We start from the raw sequence: 23,266 nt of genomic DNA on the forward strand, positions 1-23,266 counted from the left end.
CTTTTAGAGTGGAGGTTTTCATGTGTTGCAGAGTGGCTGGCTTCTCCTTTTTCTCCTCATGGTCAGCCAGCCATGGTAATCTGCTGTCTTGTTTTAATCTCTTCTACATGTTTCTTGTGGCTCTCATTTTCTTGTCCGATTTTGTCCATAACAGTGTTTGTTACCGTTCTATCATTATTGTGGTTTTCTCCTTTCTTCCATCTGTGTTTGTGCCAACCTCCGATGGTTGTCTGGGATAAAGATCCATTCCCCAATTCCTGGCCTGACAGTAGCAGACGGTCATCGTGGACCCTATTGCTATCTCCAGCACCTTGAACCGTCATTTTAGGACATTTTGAGCTCTTCCCACTATGACCCTGCCTTTCTCCATCGGAAACAAGTGGATTAGGCTCAGGCAATATCCTTCTCTTCTCCGAGTCGTGAGTGCTACAATGCCTCCTTTACTATAAGGGAGCTGGATCATGCTGAGTTCATCCCGATCCTCTGCCCCAGGCCCAGACGCCGTCCACATTCAGATGTTGCAGTACCTTTCTCTTGCAGGCAAGCATTTTCTGCTTCACACGTACCGCATCTGTTCAGAGGGCACATTTCCTGGACATTGGCGTGAAGACATTGTCATGCCCATACCTAAGCCCGGTAGGGACAAAAACCTTCCTTGTAGCTACTGCCCCACCTCTCTCGCCAGCTGCGTTTGCAAGGTGATGGAACGTAGGATTCTTGCCTTGCTGATGTGGTGGCTCGAGTCTCTCAATTTAATGACGAATGCACATTACGGATTTCGAGCACAGCTTTCTGCAGTTGACCATCTCGTTACTTTGTCCACCCATATCATGAATGGTTTACTGTGGAAATCCCAGACTGTGGGTGTGGTTTTTGATTTGGAGAAGGCCTACCTGCTGGAGAAATGGTATCCTCCGTACTCTTTACATGTGGGGCTTCCGTGACTGCTTGCCCTGTCTCTTTCAGGAATGTTTAAAAGACAGAGTTTTCAAGTTGTGTGTTGGTTCTGCCTTGTTGGACACCTTTATCCAGGAAAACGATGTGCTTCAGGGTTCCATCCTGAGCATCATCCTATTTGCTATTATCATTAATCCTATAATGGCCTGTCTCCTGCCGGTCAACCCCGGTGCCCATTTTGTTGACTATTTTGCCATCTATTGCAGTTCTCCATGGACCTGTCTCATTGAGCAGTGATGTTTTGATCATTTCTACTCCTGGAGCCTCGACAGTGGCTTTCGCTTTTCCACTAACAAAACAGTCTGCATGAATTCCTGGTAATGCCATTGGTTTCTCCCCCCATCTTTACATCTTGGGCCTGTTGCCCTTCCGTTAATTGAAACTATGAAATTTCTGGGGCTTGTGCTCAAAGGGAAACACTCTTGGTCCTCTCATGTCTTGCCTGGCAGCCCACTGTATGCAGTTCCTCAATGTCCTACGTGTCCTCAGTGGTACTCCCTGAGGTGCCAATTGAACCACCCTCCTCCATTTGTACCAGTCCCTTGCCCGTTCGAAACTCGACTATGGGTGATTTGTTTATGCATCTGCACATCCATCCCTCTTATGCCGTCTTAACACTATCCACGATCGTGGCATTCATTTGGTCACTGGCAGCTTTTACACTAGCCCAGTTGAGTGTATGTGTGCTGAAGCTGCTGTAGTACCACTGTCGTACTGCCGCGACTTCCTCCTCAGCAAGTATGCATACTGTTTCTGCCACGCGTAGCCACCCATTCTATGCCTCCTTCTTTGATGTTTTCTTTGGTCACCAGTATGGGGCGCTTCCCTCTTCCCTGTTATCTCCTGGAGTCCACTTTCGGCACTTGCTACGGTGGCTTATCTTCACAATACCTGTGACTTTCCCGGTGGGTGTGACCCGTTCACCACCTCAGTTTTGTGAAGTGGCCCATGTTAACTTTGGCCTTCATTCACTTCCTGAGGACACTACTCCAACCTCACTCTATCGCCTTCAGTTTCATGATCTTCACGATAGTACCTTTGTGTACACTGATGGCTCGTGGACTGACCGTGGGGTCGGGTGTGCCTTTGTCATTGGCATCCATGTCTTTTGATATCTGCTTTCGACACACTTCTCAGTATTTACAGTTGAGCTCTTTGACCTATATCAGGCCACGGAGTACATCCGGCGTCACAACCTTTTCAATTGTGTCCTCTGCTCAGACTTGCTCAGCACCCTTCAAAGTCTAGGTGCGCTGTACACTGTCCATTCCTTAGTGCAGCAGGTCCAGGAAAACTGTCACTTGCTCACTCTTGGTGGAATCAGTGTGATGCTTCTGTGGGTTCCTGCCAGGAAATGAGGCTGCTGACACTGCTGCCAAGGCTGCAGTGCTCGTACCTCAGTCTGCTAGTTCCTTTGTTCTCTTCGATGATCTCTGTGTTGCCGTCTCTCAGAAGGTGGTGTTCCTTTGGCATCGCCGATGGTTCTCCCTTCACGGGAATAAGCTCTGGCTTATTAAGCCTCTCCCAGCAGCTTGGACGGCCTCCTCTCTGCCCTCCTGCTGGGAGGAGGTCATTTTAACTAGGCTTCGTATTGGGCACTGCCTTTTTAGCCATCGTCATTTGATAAGCGGCACTCCCCCACCACTTTGTGCACATTGCGCACAACTTTTAACTGTCTGCCACTTCCCTACAGAATGTACATTTTTACCTGTTTACATTCCCACCTAGGTTTGTCGTCTGAGTTATTGGTTGTTTTAGTAAATGACGTGCGGGCTGTCGACCGCGTTTTACTTTTCATGTGCCAAAACAATATGGCGAATGCCATTTAATTATTAGTTTTGGACCTCTGTTTCTATTGGTGTCTTTGGTAGTCCTTTCTCCATGTCCTTGTTTTTAGCTACCTTCTCTCTTGTTGGTTGGGATTGACGTTTAGTCATTTTTTAACTCCTCTGTCTGTGTGTTTTGACTTGCGTGCATATGACCCTAGTTGCTTTTTGTGCCCTGAAGTAAAACAAAACCAAATTTAAGCCATCACACATTGCTCTCTACACAGCCAAATGCGTTTCACTCAGCATCTATCTGCAGCACTACATTATTTACAGTAATCTGTTTCTTTAGAAGTGTCTTTACAGTGACAATATGCCATGGGGCCCATCCATTATAAACTTTCTACTACATACATACCAGCCCATTCTTTTAAACTTGAGCCATATTTCCTCTACATGCTCCTGCCCTGTGCTGGAAGTTTCAAATTCCTCAATGAGATGTGATACTACTGATTTTTTTATCTAGTTTACTGAACTTGCATATCTTTCTGCTTGATTTAGTTGCCCTTTGTACTTTGTTGGTAGTTTCTGGAGAAGGCGAGATGCCTTATCACGCCCACCACTAACAAAACTGTAATTTTCACAATTAATTGTTGGATGATTAAAGTCTACACCAATGATTACAATGTGATTGGGGACCTTATGTACAAGTGAACTGAGGTTTCCCTAAAGTTCTTGATTACATCAAGAGACGAGCTCGTGGACGATAGAAGGATCCAGTTATCATTTTATGTCCACCCCTGATACTGAGTCTTGTCCAATCAATCTCACATGCAGCTTCAATGTCTATCTTGGTGGATTTGAGTTTGTCTACTGTGACAAATACAGCACCTCCACTTCCCATTTGTGTATCCTTTTGATATGCATTTAAATTTGCCCCAAAAATCTCACTGCTATCAATTACAGGTTGCAACCAGCTTTCTGTACCTAGTTGTTGTTGTGGTCTTCAGTCCTGAGACTGGTTTGATGCAGCTCTCCATGCTACTCTATCCTGTGCAAGCTTCATCTCCCAATATGTACTGCAGCCTACATCCTTCCGAATCTGTTTAGTGTATTCATCTCTTGGTCTCCCTCTACGATTTTTACCCTCCACGCTGCCCTCCAATACTAAATTGGTGATCCCTTGATGCCTCAGAACATGTCCTACCAATCGATCCCTTCTTGTAGTCAAGTTGTGCTGCAAACTCCTTTTCTCCCCAATTTTATTTAATACCTCCTCATTAGTTATGTGATCTACCCACCTACTCTTCAGTATCTTCTGTAGCGCCACATTTTGAAACCTTCTAGTCTCTTCTTCTTCAATTTTTCTTCTTTAGAAACACTTTCCTTGCTATTGCCAGTCTACATTTTATATCCTCTCTACTTCGACCATCAGCAGTTACTTTGCTCCCCAAATAGCAAAACTCCTTTACTACTTTGTGTCTCATTTCCTAATCTAATTCCCTCAGCATCACTTGACTTAATTCGACTACATTCCATTATCCTCGTTTTGCTTTTGTTGGTGTTCATCTTATATCCTCCCTTCAAGTCACTGTCCATTTAGTTCAACTGCTCTTCCAAGTCCTTTGCTGTCTCTGACAGAATTACGATGTCATCGGACCTCCAATCAATTTGTCTATAATAAATCATACAATCACCATTGATCTTTATTTTACAGTTGCCATTGCTGACTTAGTACCATAAAAATAGGTACTCATCAGCATTTAACTTCTTCTTCCTTCTCGTAGTCAAAACAAATGGCATGCTTGGAACAAGAGTACCATAAGGCTGTTCAGCCAACAGTCCTGTAGTCTCAGCAATACTCCATGTCTTCCAAGCCAAAATGTTAGCATCTGGAAATGCTTCAAGGCCACCACAATCTGCTGAAGGCCATCCTAGGAAATGGCCTCACGGTGAGTGAGGTCTCCTTATCAGGGTGATTATATTAGGCAATTAAGTTATTGTTATGCTTTTATGTTATTCGGGTGGTTAGCTGTGTTATTTCTTCTCCATGGATTTTAATACCTACACTGAATTTTTTTTTGTTTCCTTTACTGCGTCCTCAATATACAGATTGAATAACATCGGGGAGAGGCTACAACACTGTCTCACTCGCTTCCCAACCACTGCTTCCCTTTCATGCCCCTCGACTCTTATAACTGCCATCTGGTTTCTGTACAAATTGTAAGTAGCCCTTCGCTCCCTGTATTTTACCCCTGCCACCTTTAGAATTTGAAAGAGAGTATTCCAGTCAACATTGTCAAAAGCTTTCTCTAAGTCTACAAATGCTAGAAACGTAGGTTTGCCTTTTCTTAATCTATTTTCTAAGATAAGTCGTAGGGTCAGTATTGCCTCACGTGTTCCCATATTTCTACGGAATCCAAACTGATCTTCCCCTAGGTCGGCTTCTACCAGTTTTTCCATTCGTCTGTACAGAATTCGCGTTAGTATTTTGCAGCTGTGACTTATTAAACTGATAGTTCGGTAATTTTCACATCTGTCAACGCCTGCTTTCTTTGGTATTGGAATTATTATATTCTTCTTGAAGTCTGACGGTATTTCGCCTGTCTCATACATCTTGCTCGCCAGATGGTAGAGTTTTGTCATGACTGGCTCTCCCAAGGCTGTCAGTAGTTCTAATGGAAAGTTGTCTACTTCTTCGGACCTTGTTTCGACTTAGGTCTTTCAGTGCGCTGTCAAACACTCTACGCAGTATCATATCTCCCATTTCATCTTAATGTACATCCTCTTCCATTTCCGTAATATTGTCCTCAAGAACATCGCCCTTGTATAGTCCCTCTATAGTTCCTGTATAGTCTGTACCTAGTGTTAAGTGAATTTCACTGATTTTTAGGAGTGCTTAAACTTTGGCACTTTGTAGTGAATGCTTTGGCAGTTTACCATAGGATTTTAATACTCTCATTTGTGGAGGCCATTTTATTCGATCTCAAACTGATAATCTCGGTTTCCTACAGCTATCGTTATTTGAGTTGGATGGAGAGTTGCCTAATTTAAAAAACGCCTGTGTGTGGTGCACACGTAGCCCATTTAGGGGGACTGTATAGGTATCAGCTCTGTGCTGCAAGTCCAGGAAGTCACAGCCTAGCTTGCCACAGAACTGTCACAGTGTCTGGTTCAGCCCTTCCACTTAACTTGGAACCAAAGGGTCACGATCAGTCGTGGGAACAATGCTGTAAATTGTGAGCTTCATTGAAACTCCCTGTGCAAGGCAGGTCTTCTCATCCTTCTCTGCCAGTCCCTGGAATGATGAAAGTATGATCTCGAAGCCAGGAGAACGGGAATAATTTTTTTCCAAGGTGTGCTACAATTTGCTGTTGGTTGCAATCTGTTCTCTCAGTGGCTGCTGGAATAGCATCTTCAACATTTTGAAATTGTGCCCCAGGCACAAATACGGAGTGCAAGTGCACCTGATGTCTTTTCCTGTCCTTGCTGCCATTTTCCTAAGGGGTACCATCATTTGCTGTATGTTTGAACTGCCGACTTTTAATAGACTCCTTGCTTCCTCTTGACACCAGACAAAATAAGTTTCCCCAAAACAGGTGAAGTGAGTCTCACTGGCTCAGTTTGTGATAGAGAGCACCTCAAGCTTATTGGTTAGAGGGGTCAGTACAATGCCCTGAGTCCTCCCTGGTCCCTGTCCATCCTGCACAGGATGTCTAAATCTATCATCGACACGGCACTTGCAGTCAGGTGGACGAGCAATGACAGATCAGGTACCTCTGGTACCATTATCACAGGTACACGACTCTCGGGAGATCTTCCAACACACTGATTTGCTGCAGCTGCCAGGTTGTTTGCTACTTTCTGCCACCTCTTGGTTCAGGAATTTGGTCATTAGCAGGGCTGCTGCTTTAATTTGTAATGAAGAAAATAGAAGAGTGCCAGTCTGTCGTTAAGGTCACCTTGTGAGAGGCACACACGGAAATTTTCACCACATTAGAAATGTAGCAGCAAAAGTTATTGAAGTAAACAAAATATTGTTCCTCAGGCAGGGGAGAAGGATAGGTTGCAGAAGTTTAAAAAGGGATGGCAGATTTCCTCCTCCTGAGGTAGGACCAATTGATCACAAAAACCAGTGTGAGCTATAGTGCCACAAAAGAAAATTTAATTGCTTGAAAGTAATCAGGGTAATTAAGAAAAACTTAGTGATTTGAGGGAAAATTACACAGTGGACTTTTCCTGAATTTTCATAGCCAAGCAGAAATGGAAATGGATAAATGAGGGGTTAAATTGACCAGTGTGGGGTCAAGTTTTACAGAAAATGGTTTAAATGTATGGAATTAATTGAGATAACTAAGAAAAACTTGATTAACAATTTGAGACAAAATTGAAATATTTCACAAACAGCTGCAAGTGTCAAAAAATCCACCTCTTTGAGGTGTAGCTCTTTTACAGTGGTGTGATAGTTAACTGTCAGTAAAGAAAACTGAAATGTCAAATGCTTTGTGAAATGATGGGTCCAGAAGTAACAAAAATCAAAGAAACATATGTTATGCCTTTGAATGATGCTCAGAATCGTGTTCAGTGAATAAGGTGCTGATTGAAAATTTAAAATCAAATATGTAACTCAGAATCTTAGAGTTCTAAAGATTACTATAATCTGGTGGATTATGTAGAATATGCAGTTTCATTTGTTCTGCATAATTTGTCTGTAGACTGTGCAGTCTCATTCGTTGCACATGATTTTGAGCTTCATTCAAAGGCACTTGAAATGTTTCTTTAATAATAAACTGCTTATCCTTATTATTACTGCTGCTGTCAGTGTTTGAGGACTTTCATATTTCAGTTCAGTGTGTTTCTTTTGAAACTATGTTGTTTGAAGACACTTTAATAGTTTTTACCACATTTCAGGCAACATTTGAAAAGCTGGAGAATGAGCTGAGTGAAGTGAATCAGAATGCAGAGGCTTTGAAGCGGAACTTCCTTGAACTCACAGAATTGAAGCACATCTTGAGGAAGACCCAAGTGTTCTTCGATGAGGTAAAATGGAATTTTTGATGTTTTCATTCTTTATACTTTCAAAAAATAAACCTTATTTCCATAGCCAGAACATTTTTAAATTTTCAAAAGTCTGCAAAATTTATAATGTTTCATGTTTGAGAATATTTGGGTCACTATACTCAGATAAGTTCAAATTGGTGTTGTTCCAGACATATAAGATAGTGTTTTTAGTTTAGGATTTCTCAAGTTATTGCGTGCTGAAAATGGGTAATTTTGGATGGTTTAATATAAGAATGGGACATGCCATATGTTTTGCAGACTGTGAAATTGAGGGATTATGTAATGATAGGGCTTGGCTTAAAGTGGTGAGTCTTTCTTGTTGTTGACAAATATGGCTGCATGCAGCTCAGTATGCTAGAGCTTACTTGAGGCATGTTAATAATGTTACATTAGAAGTTCCCAGAAATTCATAAAATGTTATCTGATAAGTGTTTGGGAGTGAGAGATAAAGCAGTAAGGATTATGCATCTCGACAGGTTCTGGGATTACAGGAATTAGGCAGTCAACATTGACACTAACATTTTCATAAAGATTATACTGTCATTTTGTAATGAAAGCTTCTTTCATTTGAACTTGGATCACACGGTGTTATATTGTGATAAGCAAAGAACAAAGGGCTAAGCTTAAAGGTTTTAAATCACTTTGATAGTAAATATTAGAATGACAACTGACAAACACAGCAGTATTTTTCTTTAAATTCTGTAAAACAGGCTCAGTTATCAAATATTGTAAAGACACAGTAATTTCAATTTATGGCTTAAGCAGGAATATTCAGTAACATGTAATATTCTGTCAATTTGTACTGAGGTTTTTATCACAGGTCTATGCCACTTCAGTAATAAATCATTTTTTTACTTGTTGTTCTATTAATTGATGTGTGTAACTTAATTCCTGTTTGTGTAAAGGATTCTTCAAATAACAAAATATTGCATGACACCTTATTTGAATACTAACACTTCAGTGTCTTTTGTGACTGATGAATTTAACTGGGGAGAAATAAAGTTTATCTTGTTCAGTTGAGTGTTGCAGCAGATAAGGTTTGTGCTGTGATTGTTTCATTAATTGAAGGATGTTGAAGACCCTATTCTGATGTTTATTTGATAGAAATTTAGTTATACAAAAATGTTAAGCCCTTCAAATCCAGAAGTGGCATTCTGTGAAAATCCTTATCTGTTGCAACTGCTGGCCATATATTTGATAAAGATCTCAATTACAGGTGTGTTATGTTTTAACAAATTGCCTGGCAGATAACCCATTGTAGCGAGATGAGCTGTTACCCCAGAATGTCTCAGTATTGCGTGGTGACTTCAGAATTTTTTTCTATAATCTTGTAGAGTCCAAACGTGGAACTCACTCACAATACAGTGATCCAGCTCACATCACAGCCCTGTTTTGTATTGTGTGTTGTCGTTTTAGTGAATGTCGCAGTTCGATCCATGTATTGAAAAGCATTCATGGTATTTGGAAATGGAGTATGTCCACTTTGCATTTGTACAACCTAGTTTTATATTTGAGAGACTGCCAGCACAGAGTTCATGAGAGAGAGAGAGAGAGAGAGAGAGAGAGAGAGAGAGAGAGAGAGAGAGAGAGAGAGAGAGAGAGGGGGGGGGGAATATCCTTGTTTAAAATACAGTTGCAGCTTGTTTACTTACAGAGATAGACTTTAAGAATTTATCAGTTTTTGAGATTTGACAACCTGGAAATATATTAATTCCTAATTTTTGTGTACATTTTACTTTTTGATGAATGCCTCAAAGCTGAAAATTTTGAAGGAAGGATGAACTCTGGCGCTGGCAGTGTCTTTTGTACTTAATGTTCGGAGTGCTTGCATATACGTTGTTTAACTCCTTCTTTTGTAAAGTTGACTACTGTGGAATATCGGTGCAGATTGTAGTGCAGTATTAAAATACTCACCCTTTATGTATGTATGTATGTATGTATGTTGATGTCTGTACTCTATGTAGGCAAAATAGATTTTTATGTTGCTGATGTGTGTGATAACCAAAATGAATGTTTGGGGAATCAGTGGTATTTATAGAAAAGTAGTCAGTAAATATTTAGGTATTGTGGATTGCAGTATTTTTAGAAGTATTGATACTTTGGAACGGAGAAAACATTGTTGCCATTGACATACAGTATTCTCATTGTCTGTAAGACATACAGTATTCCCAGTATATGATTCAAGAAACCCGAAGATACAGTGACTTGCAGAAGGAAGGCAAAGTAGAAAATATTAGGTGATGGCTTACAGAAAAAAAGCAAAAATCAACAAAGACATTGAAGTTTCTTAGAAAGTGGCATATAATTTACTATCATTAGTTTGCAAAACAGTGCCAGTATAATTTTTTCAGAAATGTGAAGTTTGTAATTTATTCTCTTCAGATATTTCATTTTTTTTTTTTTTTTTTTTTTTTTTTTTTTTTTTTTTTTTTTTGACACCTTTAAAGGTTTGAAGGATAGATTTTTTGTTGATGACATTATCAGTGTAGAGCACTGTGTAAGTTGCAGCACTAGAGATGAATAACTTCACCACAAACCTTCTAACCAGCATAGTGATTGCTTGAGACATAAAGCAAATAATTCTGATCCAAAACAGTTAGTGATTATTTCAGTAGCACGTCCCATCTGAATTGAATCTGTATTTACTGCTGCTAAAACTTTCCCAATATTATTCTCACAATGTATGTTGTGTTTTTCTCTAAATGAGGATAAAGTATGTTGTTGTGCTCTTCATTTTGAAGACTGGTTTTATGCAGCTCTCCACACTACTCCATCGTGAATGAGCTTCGTCATCTCCGAGTAACTACTGCGGTCTACAATCTTTTTTGAATCTGGTTACTGTATTCATCTCTTGATCCCCTCGATTTTTCATCTCCCCCTCCCCCAATGCTTCCCCTACAATACTAAATTGGTGATCCCTTTGTCTCAGAATGTGTTCTGTCAACCGATCCCTTCTTCTATTTGGGTTGCACCACAAATTTCTTGCCTTCTCAGTTCTATTCAGTTCTTCCTGATTTATCATGTGATTGACCCATCTAATCTTCAGCATACTTCTGTAGCACTATATTTCGATAGCTTCTATTCTCTTCTTGTGTAAACTGTTTATTGTCTGTTTTACTTCTGTACATGGGTACACTCCAGACAAATACCTTCAGAAAACAGTTCCTCACACTTAAATCTATATTCAATGTTAAAAAATTTCTCTTCTTCAGAAATCCTTTTCTTGCCATTGCCTGTCCACATTTTATATTCTCTACTGCAGCCATCATTGGTTATTTTGTTGCCCAAATAGCAAAACTCATCAACTACTTTGTCACATTTCCTAATATGATTCCCTTAGCATCGCTTGATTTAATTCAAATACATACCATTATCCTTGTTTTTCTGTTGTTGATAATTTTTTTATCTGCCTTTGAAGACACTGTCCATTCCATTCAAGTGCTCTTCCAAATCGTTTGCTGTATCTGACAGAATTGCAATTAGCAATCGTCTGTTTTTATTTCTTCTCCCCCAAATTTTTTCTTTGGTTTCTTTTACTGCTTGTTCAGTGTACATATTGAGTAAACTTGGTGACAGGCTGCCTCTGTCTCACTCCCTTTCAACCACTGCCTCTCTTTCATGCCCCTCTACTCCTAAAACTGCTGTTGTAAATAGCCTCTCGCTCCCTGTATTGTCCTCCTGCTGCCTTTAGAATTTCAGAGAGTGTTCCAGTCATCATTGTCAAAACCTTTCTCTAAGTCTACAAATGCTATAAATGAAGGTTTGCTTTTCCTTAACCAATCTTCTAAGATAAGTTGGAGGCTCAATTTTGCCTCATGTGGTCCTATATTTCTCTGGAATCCAAACTGATCTTCCCCGAGGTCAGCTTCTTCTGTAAAGAATTCATGTTAGTATTTTGTAACCATGACTTGATAAACTGTAGTTTTCTAATTTTCACACCTGTCAGCAACTGCGTTTTTTGGAATTGGAATTACTACATTCTTCTTGAAGTCTGAGGGTATTTGCCTGTCTCCTACATTTTGCACACCACATGGAAAAGTTTTGTAATGGGTGGCTCTCCCAACACTATCAGTAATTCTGATGGAATATCCTCTACTCCCAGGGCCTTGTTTCAATTTAGATCTTTTAGAGCACTGTCAAATTCTTTTCTATCTTTCCCTTAGTGTAACATGCTTCTAAACCCTTACACATGTTCTCAAGCCCAATATTTCTTGCGTTATCAAAGGATTTGTACTAGGCTTTGTCTTTTTACTTGTGTGAACCTCTGCTGCCTTCACTATTTCGTTGCTAAAATCTATCCATTTGTCTTCTACTGTGTTCCTTTCCCATATTCTAGTCAACCATTCCATAATGCTCGCCCTAAAGCTCTCAACCTATGGTTCTTTCAACTTATCCAGGTCCCATCTCCTTAATTTTCTACCTTTTTGCAGTTTCTTCAGTTTTAATGTACTGTTCATAACCAATAAATTGTGGTCAGTCCACTTCTACCCTGAAAATGTCTTAGAATTTAAAATCTGGTTCCTAAAACTCTGTTATATAACCAATCTGAAACCCTCTGGTGTCTCCAGGTCTCTTCCACATATTCAGCCTTCTCTTATGATTCTTAAACCAAGTGTTAGTGATGATGAAATTATGCTCTGTGCAAAATTCTACCAGGTGCGTTCCTCTTAGATTCCTTTTCCCCATGCCATATTCACTTACTATTTTTCCTTCTCTTTGTTTTCCTACCATCAAATTTCTGTCCCCCCCCATCACAATTAAATTTTCACCTTCTTTACCTGTCTGAATAATTTTTCATTTCATCATATATGTATATCTTCAATCTATTCATCTGTGGAGCTTGTTGGCATACAAACTTGCACTACTGTGGTAGCCGAGGGCTTCATGTCTATCTTGGTTATGATAATGCATTCACTGTGCTGGTCATAGTAGCTAACCTGCATTGTTATTTTGTTATTCATTATAAAATGCACTCCTTTATGACCCCTGTTGGACTTTGTATTTGCTGTTTTAAATGTTCTAACCTACCTGCCCGATTAAGGGATGTAACATTCCGATCTGTAGCATGCCAGGTTTGTTTCTCCTGATGACATCATCTTCCTGAAAAATACCACCCATACGCCTGAAAGGAGCACTATTTTTACCTCTGGAATATTTTAACCAGGAGGACACCATCATCATTTAACCATACAATAGAACTGCATGTCTCCAGGAAAAATTATGGCTATAATTTTCCCTTATTTTCAGCTGTTCACAGTACCAGAACAGCAAGACCTTTCTGGGTAAAGTTACAAAGCCAGATCAGTCAATCATCCAGACTGTTGCCCTGCAACTACTGAAAAGGCTGCTGCCGCCCCTGTTCAGGAACCACAAGTTCCTCTCAACATGCAACCCTCTGTTGTGGTTGTACTGATGGTGTGGCTATCGGTATCACTGAGGCAAGCAAGCCACCCCACCGATGGTTCATAAAACTCCGCAGGGCTATTAGGCCTGCTATCAGTGGATTAACCTTATTGTTGATTCATTTATGAAAGTCTCCTCACATGCTTGTGCTTGCTAAAGCCATATCTTTTGCTAGATGAATTTTCAGTTTTTATGCTCCTTAATGCATAGTCAATCCCTGCTAGTTTTCGTAAAGATAAGGTCTCAGACTGCCATTCTGATTTACTGTATTCTAAAGTCGTTTAATATATGACACAATTTACCCCCTTATGAATTGTTTAAAAAGCTTTTACATTGTCAGTAAGTTTATTTAGTGAATTTTCATCATAAGCCTTTTGTCCTTTGTCTTTAGAATTTGCTATAGTAATTTAAAGCAGAAGTAAAATAAATCTGTCCCTCTTTTTCCCCTCCAACTTCCATTTGGGAGTAAGTACATTTATTACGATTTTATAAGTGCTTAGTCACAAAACAAATAAAACAAGGTTATGGTAGTTTTCACTGCACAGCTTTTTCAAAGTTAGAAAATAGCTGGTGATTCATATAAGATTGACTGGCACTATGCACCAATGTTGCACATTGTCACATAACTTTATGGGTCTCACTAGATGTTGATTTCCATGTAGGTTTTGAAATGCATGTATCTAGTAACAAATCTGCGGGCTTAAAAGTGAAGTAATGTTGTTTGAAACTTGTTTATCACACTATGGTTTGTTACATTTTGAGGTAGTGGTTCTTCTCACAGGCAGTTAACTTTTTGTGATATATTTTCTGTTGTACATTAAGTCTTAATGAAGAGTACAGACAACACTGGAATGAGGTTAGATGGATTTGGGGAGGAGAACAGAAACATAGTGTAATTGCATGCCAGTTTTAAAAACTATTACAGTTTTTTAGTTACTTTTCTTAATTTATTGTATGCTGTAATAACTGAGATGAGTCTGTGACAACAAACTCTTAGCACTTCAAAATAGTTTCCCTGTAGCCTTTGGCATGTGCGCTGCAAACCACTGCTTTGATCAGTGGAACTTTCTAAGCTAAATAAGGTTCTTGTAATAAGTATCTCATTAGAAAACATGCCTTTGTTTTTTAATGCATGAGGGAGTTTTAGGTAATTGGTATAATGTTGTTATGGAAAGAGTAATTTCAGGGGATAAGAGAAATTTTTTTCCGTATCAGATGTAACAGACCTACAGCATGCTGCAGGAGATGTTGAACCCTTTGATATTTATTTCACAGTTCTAGCGAAGCAACATATTTGTAAACACTGGTCAATGTGTAGTGGTTCCTGGAGAGTTCTCTAGGACTCGGTTCAGAGCACTTCATTAAATGTCAGACAAGGGACCACTGACTGCTCAACAGAAAGCCAGAAAATAGAAGCAAGAGAATATGGATTATTACACAGAGACATTTCTGTCAACGTTTTAACGCAAGGTGCGTTGCTGCCGAAAAAAATCTGCAAGTTGTATCAGCAATTTGAAAACAATAGGAAATGTGTGTCTCAAATCTGATCACAAGAAAATGTGGAAGCTGTGAGAACCACAGCTGAACTTGTAATAACCTGCATCTCTGTACAGCAAATTCTTCATCCAGACTTCATTTATACCCATACAAAATGACAGAGCTCCATACTCTTCTTGATCAGCAGAAAGAAGACATGTGTAACTTCGCTGCTTGAGTAATTCAGGGGGGAGGAGGATTCATGCACAATGTCTGGTTCTCTGACAAAGCATACATCCGCGCTAATGGCATAGTCAATAAACAAAATGTCAGGTTCTGGCCTACTGAACATCCAGTGTCCTTTCATGAAATAGACAATTTCAGTTAAAGAGCATCTGGGCTGTCATTCAAGCCACAGATTAATTAGACACCCCCTTTTTTAATGGGATAGACAAACATAGGTCTCCATAAAGATTGTGTGTCCTACACAAAGACTCGTTAAATCAAGATCTTCCACACAGGTCACACAATTGTTTAAAGATACAGTTGGGAACTGTAACAGAAGCACAAGTAAAATCAAACAACGGAAAATCCAGGGTGGAATGTATAAGTAATTGTTTTGTGTAGGTGGACTTAAACTTACAGCATTTTTCATTTTTATTTAGGAAACTGAGAATCTGCTGAATGATCTGAGATTCTGAAAGCAGGTTTTGGTCACCTTTCCTGTGTGACAGAATAGTTGTTGTGTAGGCAGACCTCCCTCTCTCCCCCTCCCTCTCTCTCCCCCTCCCTCTCTCTCCCCCTCCCTCTCTCTCCCCCTCCCTCTCTCTCCCCCTCCCTCTCTCTCCCCCTCCCTCTCTCTCCCCCTCCCTCTCTCTCCCCCTCCCTCTCTCTCCCCCTCCCTCTCTCTCCCCCTCCCTCTCTCTCCCCCTCCCTCTCTCTCCCCCTCCCTCTCTCTCCCCCTCCCTCTCTCTCCCCCTCCCTCTCTCTCCCCCTCCCTCTCTCTCCCCCTCCCTCTCTCTCCCCCTCCCTCTCTCTCCCCCTCCCTCTCTCTCCCCCTCCCTCTCTCTCCCCCTCCCTCTCTCTCCCCCTCCCTCTCTCTCCCCCTCCCTCTCTCTCCCCCTCCCTCTCTCTCCCCCTCCCTCTCTCTCCCCCTCCCTCTCTCTCCGCCTCCCTCGCTCTCCGCCTCCCTCGCTCTCCGCCTCTCTCGCTCTCCCTCTCGCTCTCTCTCGCTCTCAGCAATGTATGCATGTGCTGACGGATGTAAAGCCACAAAAGATAGATGTAAGTGATCACACCAACATTCTTTCCCTGGTGTCCCTTATTAGATTCAGTGTAGCAGTCACGTTTTAACTGTGTGCACTACATGGCTTATCACAGATTACACTGCATCTCACTTGTCAGCAATGTACTCGTGCTGTAACTGTGTATGAAACACAACATCCCCTTGTACTGTCATGTATTTTAACACCATTGATTTTTCCTCATGGAAATTTAATTTCATAGAAATTGTACTTCATAAAAAAATGTGGGGCATCTGAACTTGACTCTTAACTTCAATTTGTGCAGTTGTAAGGTTCTTTATTGGCTCAGTTATTGTACATGATACAAACATGGATATGCTAGAATACTGCTATGTGACTGTTGGAAGAGAATTGCAAGCCTTTTTTTCAATCAGTGTGCTTGCAGCCTCAAAGTTCTGCTTTCTGTTATCTTCACACACTGTGATGGATGTGCAGTTGTACTCTTTTAGTACATACATCCCACATTAAAGCACTAACTGCAAACAGATGGGACAAATTATTAAATTATTGCCATTAGGTGGGACAAGTACCCAAGTCACCTGACACTTGGTTTGTGGTGTGGCAGTCTCCACTCTACAGGTGAGATGATGTTGCGAGAGGTGTGCCACATATTTGTGTCTTTGCTATGATAGACCTCATGCAACAAAAATAAACTAAATTCATTCTTGTTGTCTCAGATACTAAATTCAGTATAGTACTCCAGTGGGTCTAACAGAGGCGTATTAGGGCCACTCTGCCCTCTTTGAATTTTGTCATACTTCATGAGATATCAATGTCAGTGCCTGTAAATCAATTTCCTGAAGCAGTAAGATGCAGTGCTCTGAAACACAATGAAAAAGCTGTGTTTGATGATTTCTGAGATGCATTACAAAACACCTTAAATTTATTAACGTATTTGCCAGTAGCTGACAGTGTAGCACAAAAGTATTGTAAAGTTGCTGTTCTGGACGTTTCTAGCAGTAACATTTTTGCTTTTTTAAACTCTGTATTTGTCAACAAATGGAAACGTCAAATAACAAATATTGAATAATAATTTTTTAATAAAAATCTTTTTTTTATTACTAATCTCATGAAAATGCAAGAATTCGCAATAAATTAAAATTTGGCACAAAAATGTGAAAAATCAAATAGAAAACAAAACACATTATTTCTGGAAATCAAACAGTATTATTGATGAGTATAACTTCTCATTTAAAAAGTAAGGCATTTTGCATGTCTGTATCAAACATAAATTTATTATCAAACAGCCACTAATTGAAAATACAAAGGTATTACTTTGGAATGCAAAACTTAACAATGAAACTGTCACAGTGTGTGTCACTGTCAAGTAACACAGCTAAATGAAAATTGTACCTTACATAAAATCAACTGATCGGTGTAGTACAGAAGGTAACTGAAAGAAATACACAGTGAGACAAACAGAAATGACACTTCTAATTAGACTGTAATTACACTGTAGTCACTGTGATTCATAATGGCCCCTGCACAGGGAGGACATGGTTGTTAATAGGGCATGTGATCATCACAGAACTCGGTGCATGCTGTGCAATGTGCTCCCATGCTGGCCGCAAAATTGGTAAGGAGATTTTGGGGTAGGGCGTTCCATTCACCAGCTCAGTTGACTACTGCCGGATGGTTGTTCGTACATGTGGACATGCAGTAATAGGTCTCCCTACTGCATGCCACATGTGGTCAGTGGGATTTAAGTCGAGGGGGGGAGGGTGGTTAAGGGCAGGCCAGTCCATTCACCAATTATAATATCATTCCAAGCATGTTTTTCCAGGAGGTCACACACTGTCACCTAAAAAATGCAAGTCAGGGATGAATTCATCCCTGAACACACACACGTGGGGAAGTGTGCAGTGTCAGAATTACATTGACTGGTGGGTGTACTGTGCTTCCCCACACCGTAACAACCGGATCACCAAATGTCATGTTTGACAATGTGCATGGGTGCATTACGTGTTCACTCATCTCACCATATGAAGGTACATCCAGAATCACTACTCAGACTGAATCTGAGAAGAGCACATGACACCACCCCTTGTTGGTTCAGGTCCTATTGTCTTGGTATCATCACAAATACTGCTGCTGATGCTCGCACGTCAGTGGAACACAATGTGCTGGTGATCGAGCAAAGAGACTGTTCCCATGCAGTCACCGTGTCACTGTGGATTGTGAGATTGCTTGCCTTGCAGTCCTTTTAAATGTGGTTGCAGCTGAACATGCTGTTTGACTTGTCATTTCCTGCCTGTTGTACAATATAGTGGTAATCTGCTGCTGTAGTTGACTGTGGGCAACCAACTCTTCTTCAGGCAGTGCCTTTGGTTTAGAACTCTCCCCATGCACATGAAAGAAAGCTGTGAACAATACCAAATTTCTGGGCTACACCTCTCTCTCTCTCTCTCTCTCTCTCTCTCTCTCTCTCTCTCTCTCTCTCTCTCTCTCTAACTTTGGGGGGCTAGCACCACTTGTCATTCATATTACATCAAGCTTCCCTTGCACGACTGTAAGGCCTGTTGCAACATGTTCACACATGCTCATTACTTTCCTCCTAGTTGTTAATATGTAACATTACTTTATCATGCCCTTAAGTTCTACAGAGCAGCATATTTGTATTAAAAATTAATATTTGGTATTTATCAATAAACATTACATTTTTTAAATACGCATGGAATTTATATAAAGTAAAAAAAAGTTGCTAGTAGTGAGATCTGAACCATTGAGTTTACAGTTACTAGGCTTTCACTCTACGATATGGGCTACTGACAATTATACAAATTAGCTTGATGTTTTGTACCAGACATAGGTCAGAAATCCCCAAAGGCAATTTTTTCAAGGTCTCTCTTCCCCACCAATGGAACTTCTTCAGGAAACTGACACCTGGGCAATGACCTTACACTACTAAAAGAAGAAAATCAAAGAAGGCCTGTCAATCATATCCTGTGTAAGGATAGGGAAACTTATGCTGCTCTGTGGTTTGCCGTGATTGTTTCCTTGATATGCTTGCTAAGTGAATTCAGTGGCTATGAAAGAGGTGCAGACATTCCTGATGGCACTAGGTGCAGCATATTTGAGCTTATAACTCATCTACTTAGACTCCGATGGTGATGCAGTGTACCCACTGCATGCACATAATAAAGAAAGCACTCCAGAACATTTGGGCACCCTCTTTCACTTATCACCTTGGAAAGATGATGCTATTCCCATGCGTACCTGAGCATGTGCAGATCGGAGCAATCAGTTGGCAGTTGCAGCAGCCAAAGAGCTGAAGCACTGGGATGTTGTAGGTGTTTTTGTGCACTCATAAACGGCTCGATTCCTCGGACTATAGGTGAGTAGTTAACTTGACTTTTGTGCTAGCATATTAAGAAAAGGCGTCTGGTGAAGCACAGCAGGGATGTAAACAGATCTAGATTGGTAGAGCACCATCTGCAGTAAAGCAGGAAAGCAGCGTTGAATCTGTGTAGCATAAATGAAAACTTAATTTCAGCCCACAAAACTGCTCAGAGAGTTCAAACTCTTTAAATGCTTTTGTTGTTGTGTATCCCTTTTCCCGCAAGTTATGGATAAATCAATAATTTTAAATTACTCTGTAGAAGAAATTCTATAGAACTGGATGCAAAATATGCTACAAAACACTGATATGGTTATAATAGAGGGAAACATTCCACGTAGGAAAAATATATCTAAAAACAAAGATGATGTGACTGGCAGGTCGACACACAAACATACACACAAAATTCAAGCTTTCGCAACACTGTTGCCTCATCAGGAAAGAGGGAAGGAGAGGGAAAGACGAAAGGATGTGGGTTTTGAGGGAGAGGGTAAGGAGTCATTCCAATCCCGGGAGCGGAAAGACTTATCTTAGGGGGAAAAAAGGACGGGCATACACTCGCGCGCCCACACACACACACACACACACACACACACACACACACACACACACACACACACACACACATCCATCCATCCACACACATACAGACGTCTGCTTGTGTCTGTATATGTGTGGATGGATATGTGTGTGTGTGTGTGTGTGTGTGTGTGTGTGTGCACGAGTGTATACCAGTCCTTTTTTTTCCCCCTAAGGTAAGTCTTTCCGCTCCCGGGATTGGAATGACTCCTCACCCTCTCCCTTAAAACCCACTTCCTTTCGTCTTTCCGTCTCCTTCCCTCTTTCCTGATGAGGCAACAGTTTGTTGCGAAAGCTTGAATTTTGTGTGTATGTTTGTGTTTGTGTGTCTGTCGACCTGCCAGCATTTTCATTTGGTAAGTCACATCATCTTTGTTTTTAGCTACAAAACACTAAATTTTTCATGATGTCACTGTACTGTTCATGGTTTTGAGTTACACTGCTAGGAGAAAGTATATACATCAGGGAGTAATGTATAATTGCACTGAGCAAGATAAGGCATTATTTTGTATGCAGTAGGCTATTTTAATTTCATTGTAGCATATGTAAAAGTAACATAGTGAGTACAACAAAGGTCTTTCTGCAGAAAGAAGTGCCAGTAGCAGTTGTAATTCATAATTTTTTGAAACTTTTATAAGAATAATTCTTTTTCAGTTCCCAGCACACACACAATTTGTTGTATGTTTGTATGTAGAGCAACTTGTGACCTTGTTCTGTCTTGTTTCAAAATTGGATTGACTGAATCTGTTGTGCATGTGATCCTCATATTGTGTAGAATAAAAAAATTCCCTTATATTCCTAAGTTACACTCCTGCACGAGACCAGGATTGTCCTGCACGTTAAATATTATTTGTGACCGTACTCCTCGTATATTTTCTTTGCTGACGGCTCTCTACCACTCGCTTGTGCTCTGCATGTGAGTTGTTTGGACTCCCACCTCCCCGAACCGCCACTGCCGCCTCCCCCGAATCCTGACGATGGATTCGCCCTAGGTCTGTCGCCACTGCGTCAGGCGGCAGGCGAATAGAGGGTGAACGCTACGCTCGCAGGGTTGTGTTGCCAGGCTGATCAGAGCTACCAACCCACCTACCTTGCGTACCCGCAGATGGCTGACCCGAGTCGCGAGGAAGAGCAGGTCACACTTCTGGGGGAAGAAGGGCTTCGGGCCGGCGGACAAGCTCTCAAACTCGGGTAACTACATTAGCAGTCCTCTGGTCACACACACACACACACACATACATACACACACACACACACACAGACAAAATATGAATATATTATTTCCTCTCGGCCTGTCTTTAAAGTACAGCAATGCCTTGGCTTTTGTCGATGATCTGCCTAAAACTAACTAGTAAAATCTGTAGTGTGAAACTGAGTCAGTTGTTTTCAGATGAATAATTGTAAAGTGTAAAGAGTTCAGTCCATATTGCAAAGATTATTTTTTAATGTTTTCTAATGTAACAATTTTTGGCTTTGCAATGTTAGCTTTCATGGCCAGTGGTCACTTCACTCAAAACTTCTGGGCCAGGAGGCTGTGCTCATCTCTGACTGTAGGATGCATCCCCAGAGATAAAAATGAACTTCAACAGAGACTCAAAACAACCCTTCATTTATAGAACTGTATAGAGGGCACAACCATTCTCCACATGACACTGAATGTATAATTCTCTGGCTGGTGTCATCATTCATGATTAAAAAGACTCGATCATTCTGTTGGTGCAAATTGGCCTCCCCATTTTATTTAACTTAACACTCTCTTTCCTGTTAGAGGTGTCAGTATACCATTGGTGGACGGAGCTAATAAACAGGTAAAATCTCCTAGGATGTTGGGTACATCATTTTTGTTTTCCACTATCTGTGGACACCACCAGATCCTGAAGATGATCTCTGCAGAGGAATTTAAAAGTCAATTGAGAAAAAGAAATTGAAGATGAAAATAACACAGCCTGACATACTAAAAGATTTTACTTGCAGTAAAGTGGCCACAAAATCCTGCAGACTTGCGTAAAAGGGCTGATCAAATTTGTGAGTAGATTTATGTAAAAGATAAGCTGAATCACATACAGTGGCTTTCAAGAAAAAGTAGTTACACCACTGAGGAGGTGGAGCACTCCCTCCAAAGTGAGAAAGCCAAGACTAATGAATGACAAAGACTGCCAACTGGGACAGTTTTCCTGCCTTTTAATAACAGGTTTACACATTGCATTGTCAGAAGTTTTGCTATGTACCACCTTTTTGACCCACTGAGAAAGAAAGTGTTACTGAGAACAGCGAAAGATCCACTGCATACACTAGTGAAACCTGGTGTATGTAAAAGGAACTGCTGCCTTGTCCATAGTGACATATCAGTTGTAACGGAACATGTTTTTCGAGGTACGAACCACGAAATAGTTCTGTGTGACTGATGTCACTAGCTGTGGACACCACTAGATCCTGAAAATCATCCCAGCAGAGGGATTGAAATGTCAATCAAGAAGAAGAAATTGAAGATGAAAATAACACAGCATAACATCCCAAGAGATTTTACCTGTGGGAACAATGGCCACAAATTTCTGCAGACTTGCATAAAAGGGCAGATAAAATTCTGTGTGACAAGACAATGCATTATAATGCACACGTGCATAGGGAAACAATAGAGATTTACAAACACAAAGGTAGTTTTAACAGAAAAGAATCGAAGGTTAAGTTTAATAAAATATGAATGCTGACTTTGCACAAGCATAATGACAAGTGTTTTTAATCTTTTAATCAAAGACAATTATACCAGCCAGAGTCAATTGTGCATTCAGCTTCTTGTAACAAGTGGTAATGCCCTCTATAAAGCTCCATAAATGTGGGGGTGGCTTGAGACTTCAATGTGATCTCTGAAGATGTTACCGATCGAGCTGGTGCAGTGGTTAGCAAACTTGACTTGCTTTTGGGAGGATGATGGTTCAAACTCACGTCCGGCCATCCTGATTTAGGTTTTCCGTGTATTTCCTAGGCAAATGCCAGGATGATTCCTTTTAAATGGCACGGATGGCTTTCTTCCCAATCCTTCCCTAATCTGATGGGACCGATGACCTCGCTGTTTGGTCCTCTCACCCAAATCAACCAGTCAACAAAAGATGTCTCTGGCAGTCAGGCAGGAAAGATTAAAGGTTGTGGAATAGCTTTATATATCAGCAATGACCTCTCAGCCCTGAAGTTTTACCTGCTGTGTTTTTGGCTTGTTTGCCACCATCATTTCTTCAGTACGTCAAACATGAGATAAGACGTATCCAATCACAGGTCCGTGCATACTTACCGACCGTAGGCTGTCAACCTAAGCCTAGCATTGAGATATGGTGCGTCAGATAGTTGGTGCCATGATGATTGGATCAAACAAACTGAAGCTAATCATG

General features: G+C 40.7%; 1 protein-coding gene across 4 annotated transcripts in view; it reads left to right on the plus strand.

Moving 5' to 3' along the window:
- Nucleotides 1–23,266, plus strand: part of LOC124719109 (V-type proton ATPase 116 kDa subunit a 1) — a 113,135-nt gene that overhangs the window by 13,838 nt on the left and 76,031 nt on the right. For 2 of the 4 annotated variants that reach the window (XM_047244806.1, XM_047244804.1), the window contains exon 3: nucleotides 7,635–7,763. In XM_047244806.1, the coding sequence (XP_047100762.1) occupies nucleotides 7,635–7,763 (129 nt within the window). Of the gene's footprint in view, nucleotides 1–7,634; nucleotides 7,764–20,946; nucleotides 21,075–23,266 lie in introns of all 4 variants that reach the window. The other 2 variants (XM_047244803.1, XM_047244805.1) reach the window with 2 other exon arrangements.

This window comes from Schistocerca piceifrons, chromosome 10 (genome assembly GCF_021461385.2).
Source record: "Schistocerca piceifrons isolate TAMUIC-IGC-003096 chromosome 10, iqSchPice1.1, whole genome shotgun sequence".
NCBI lineage: Eukaryota > Metazoa > Arthropoda > Insecta > Orthoptera > Acrididae > Schistocerca > Schistocerca piceifrons.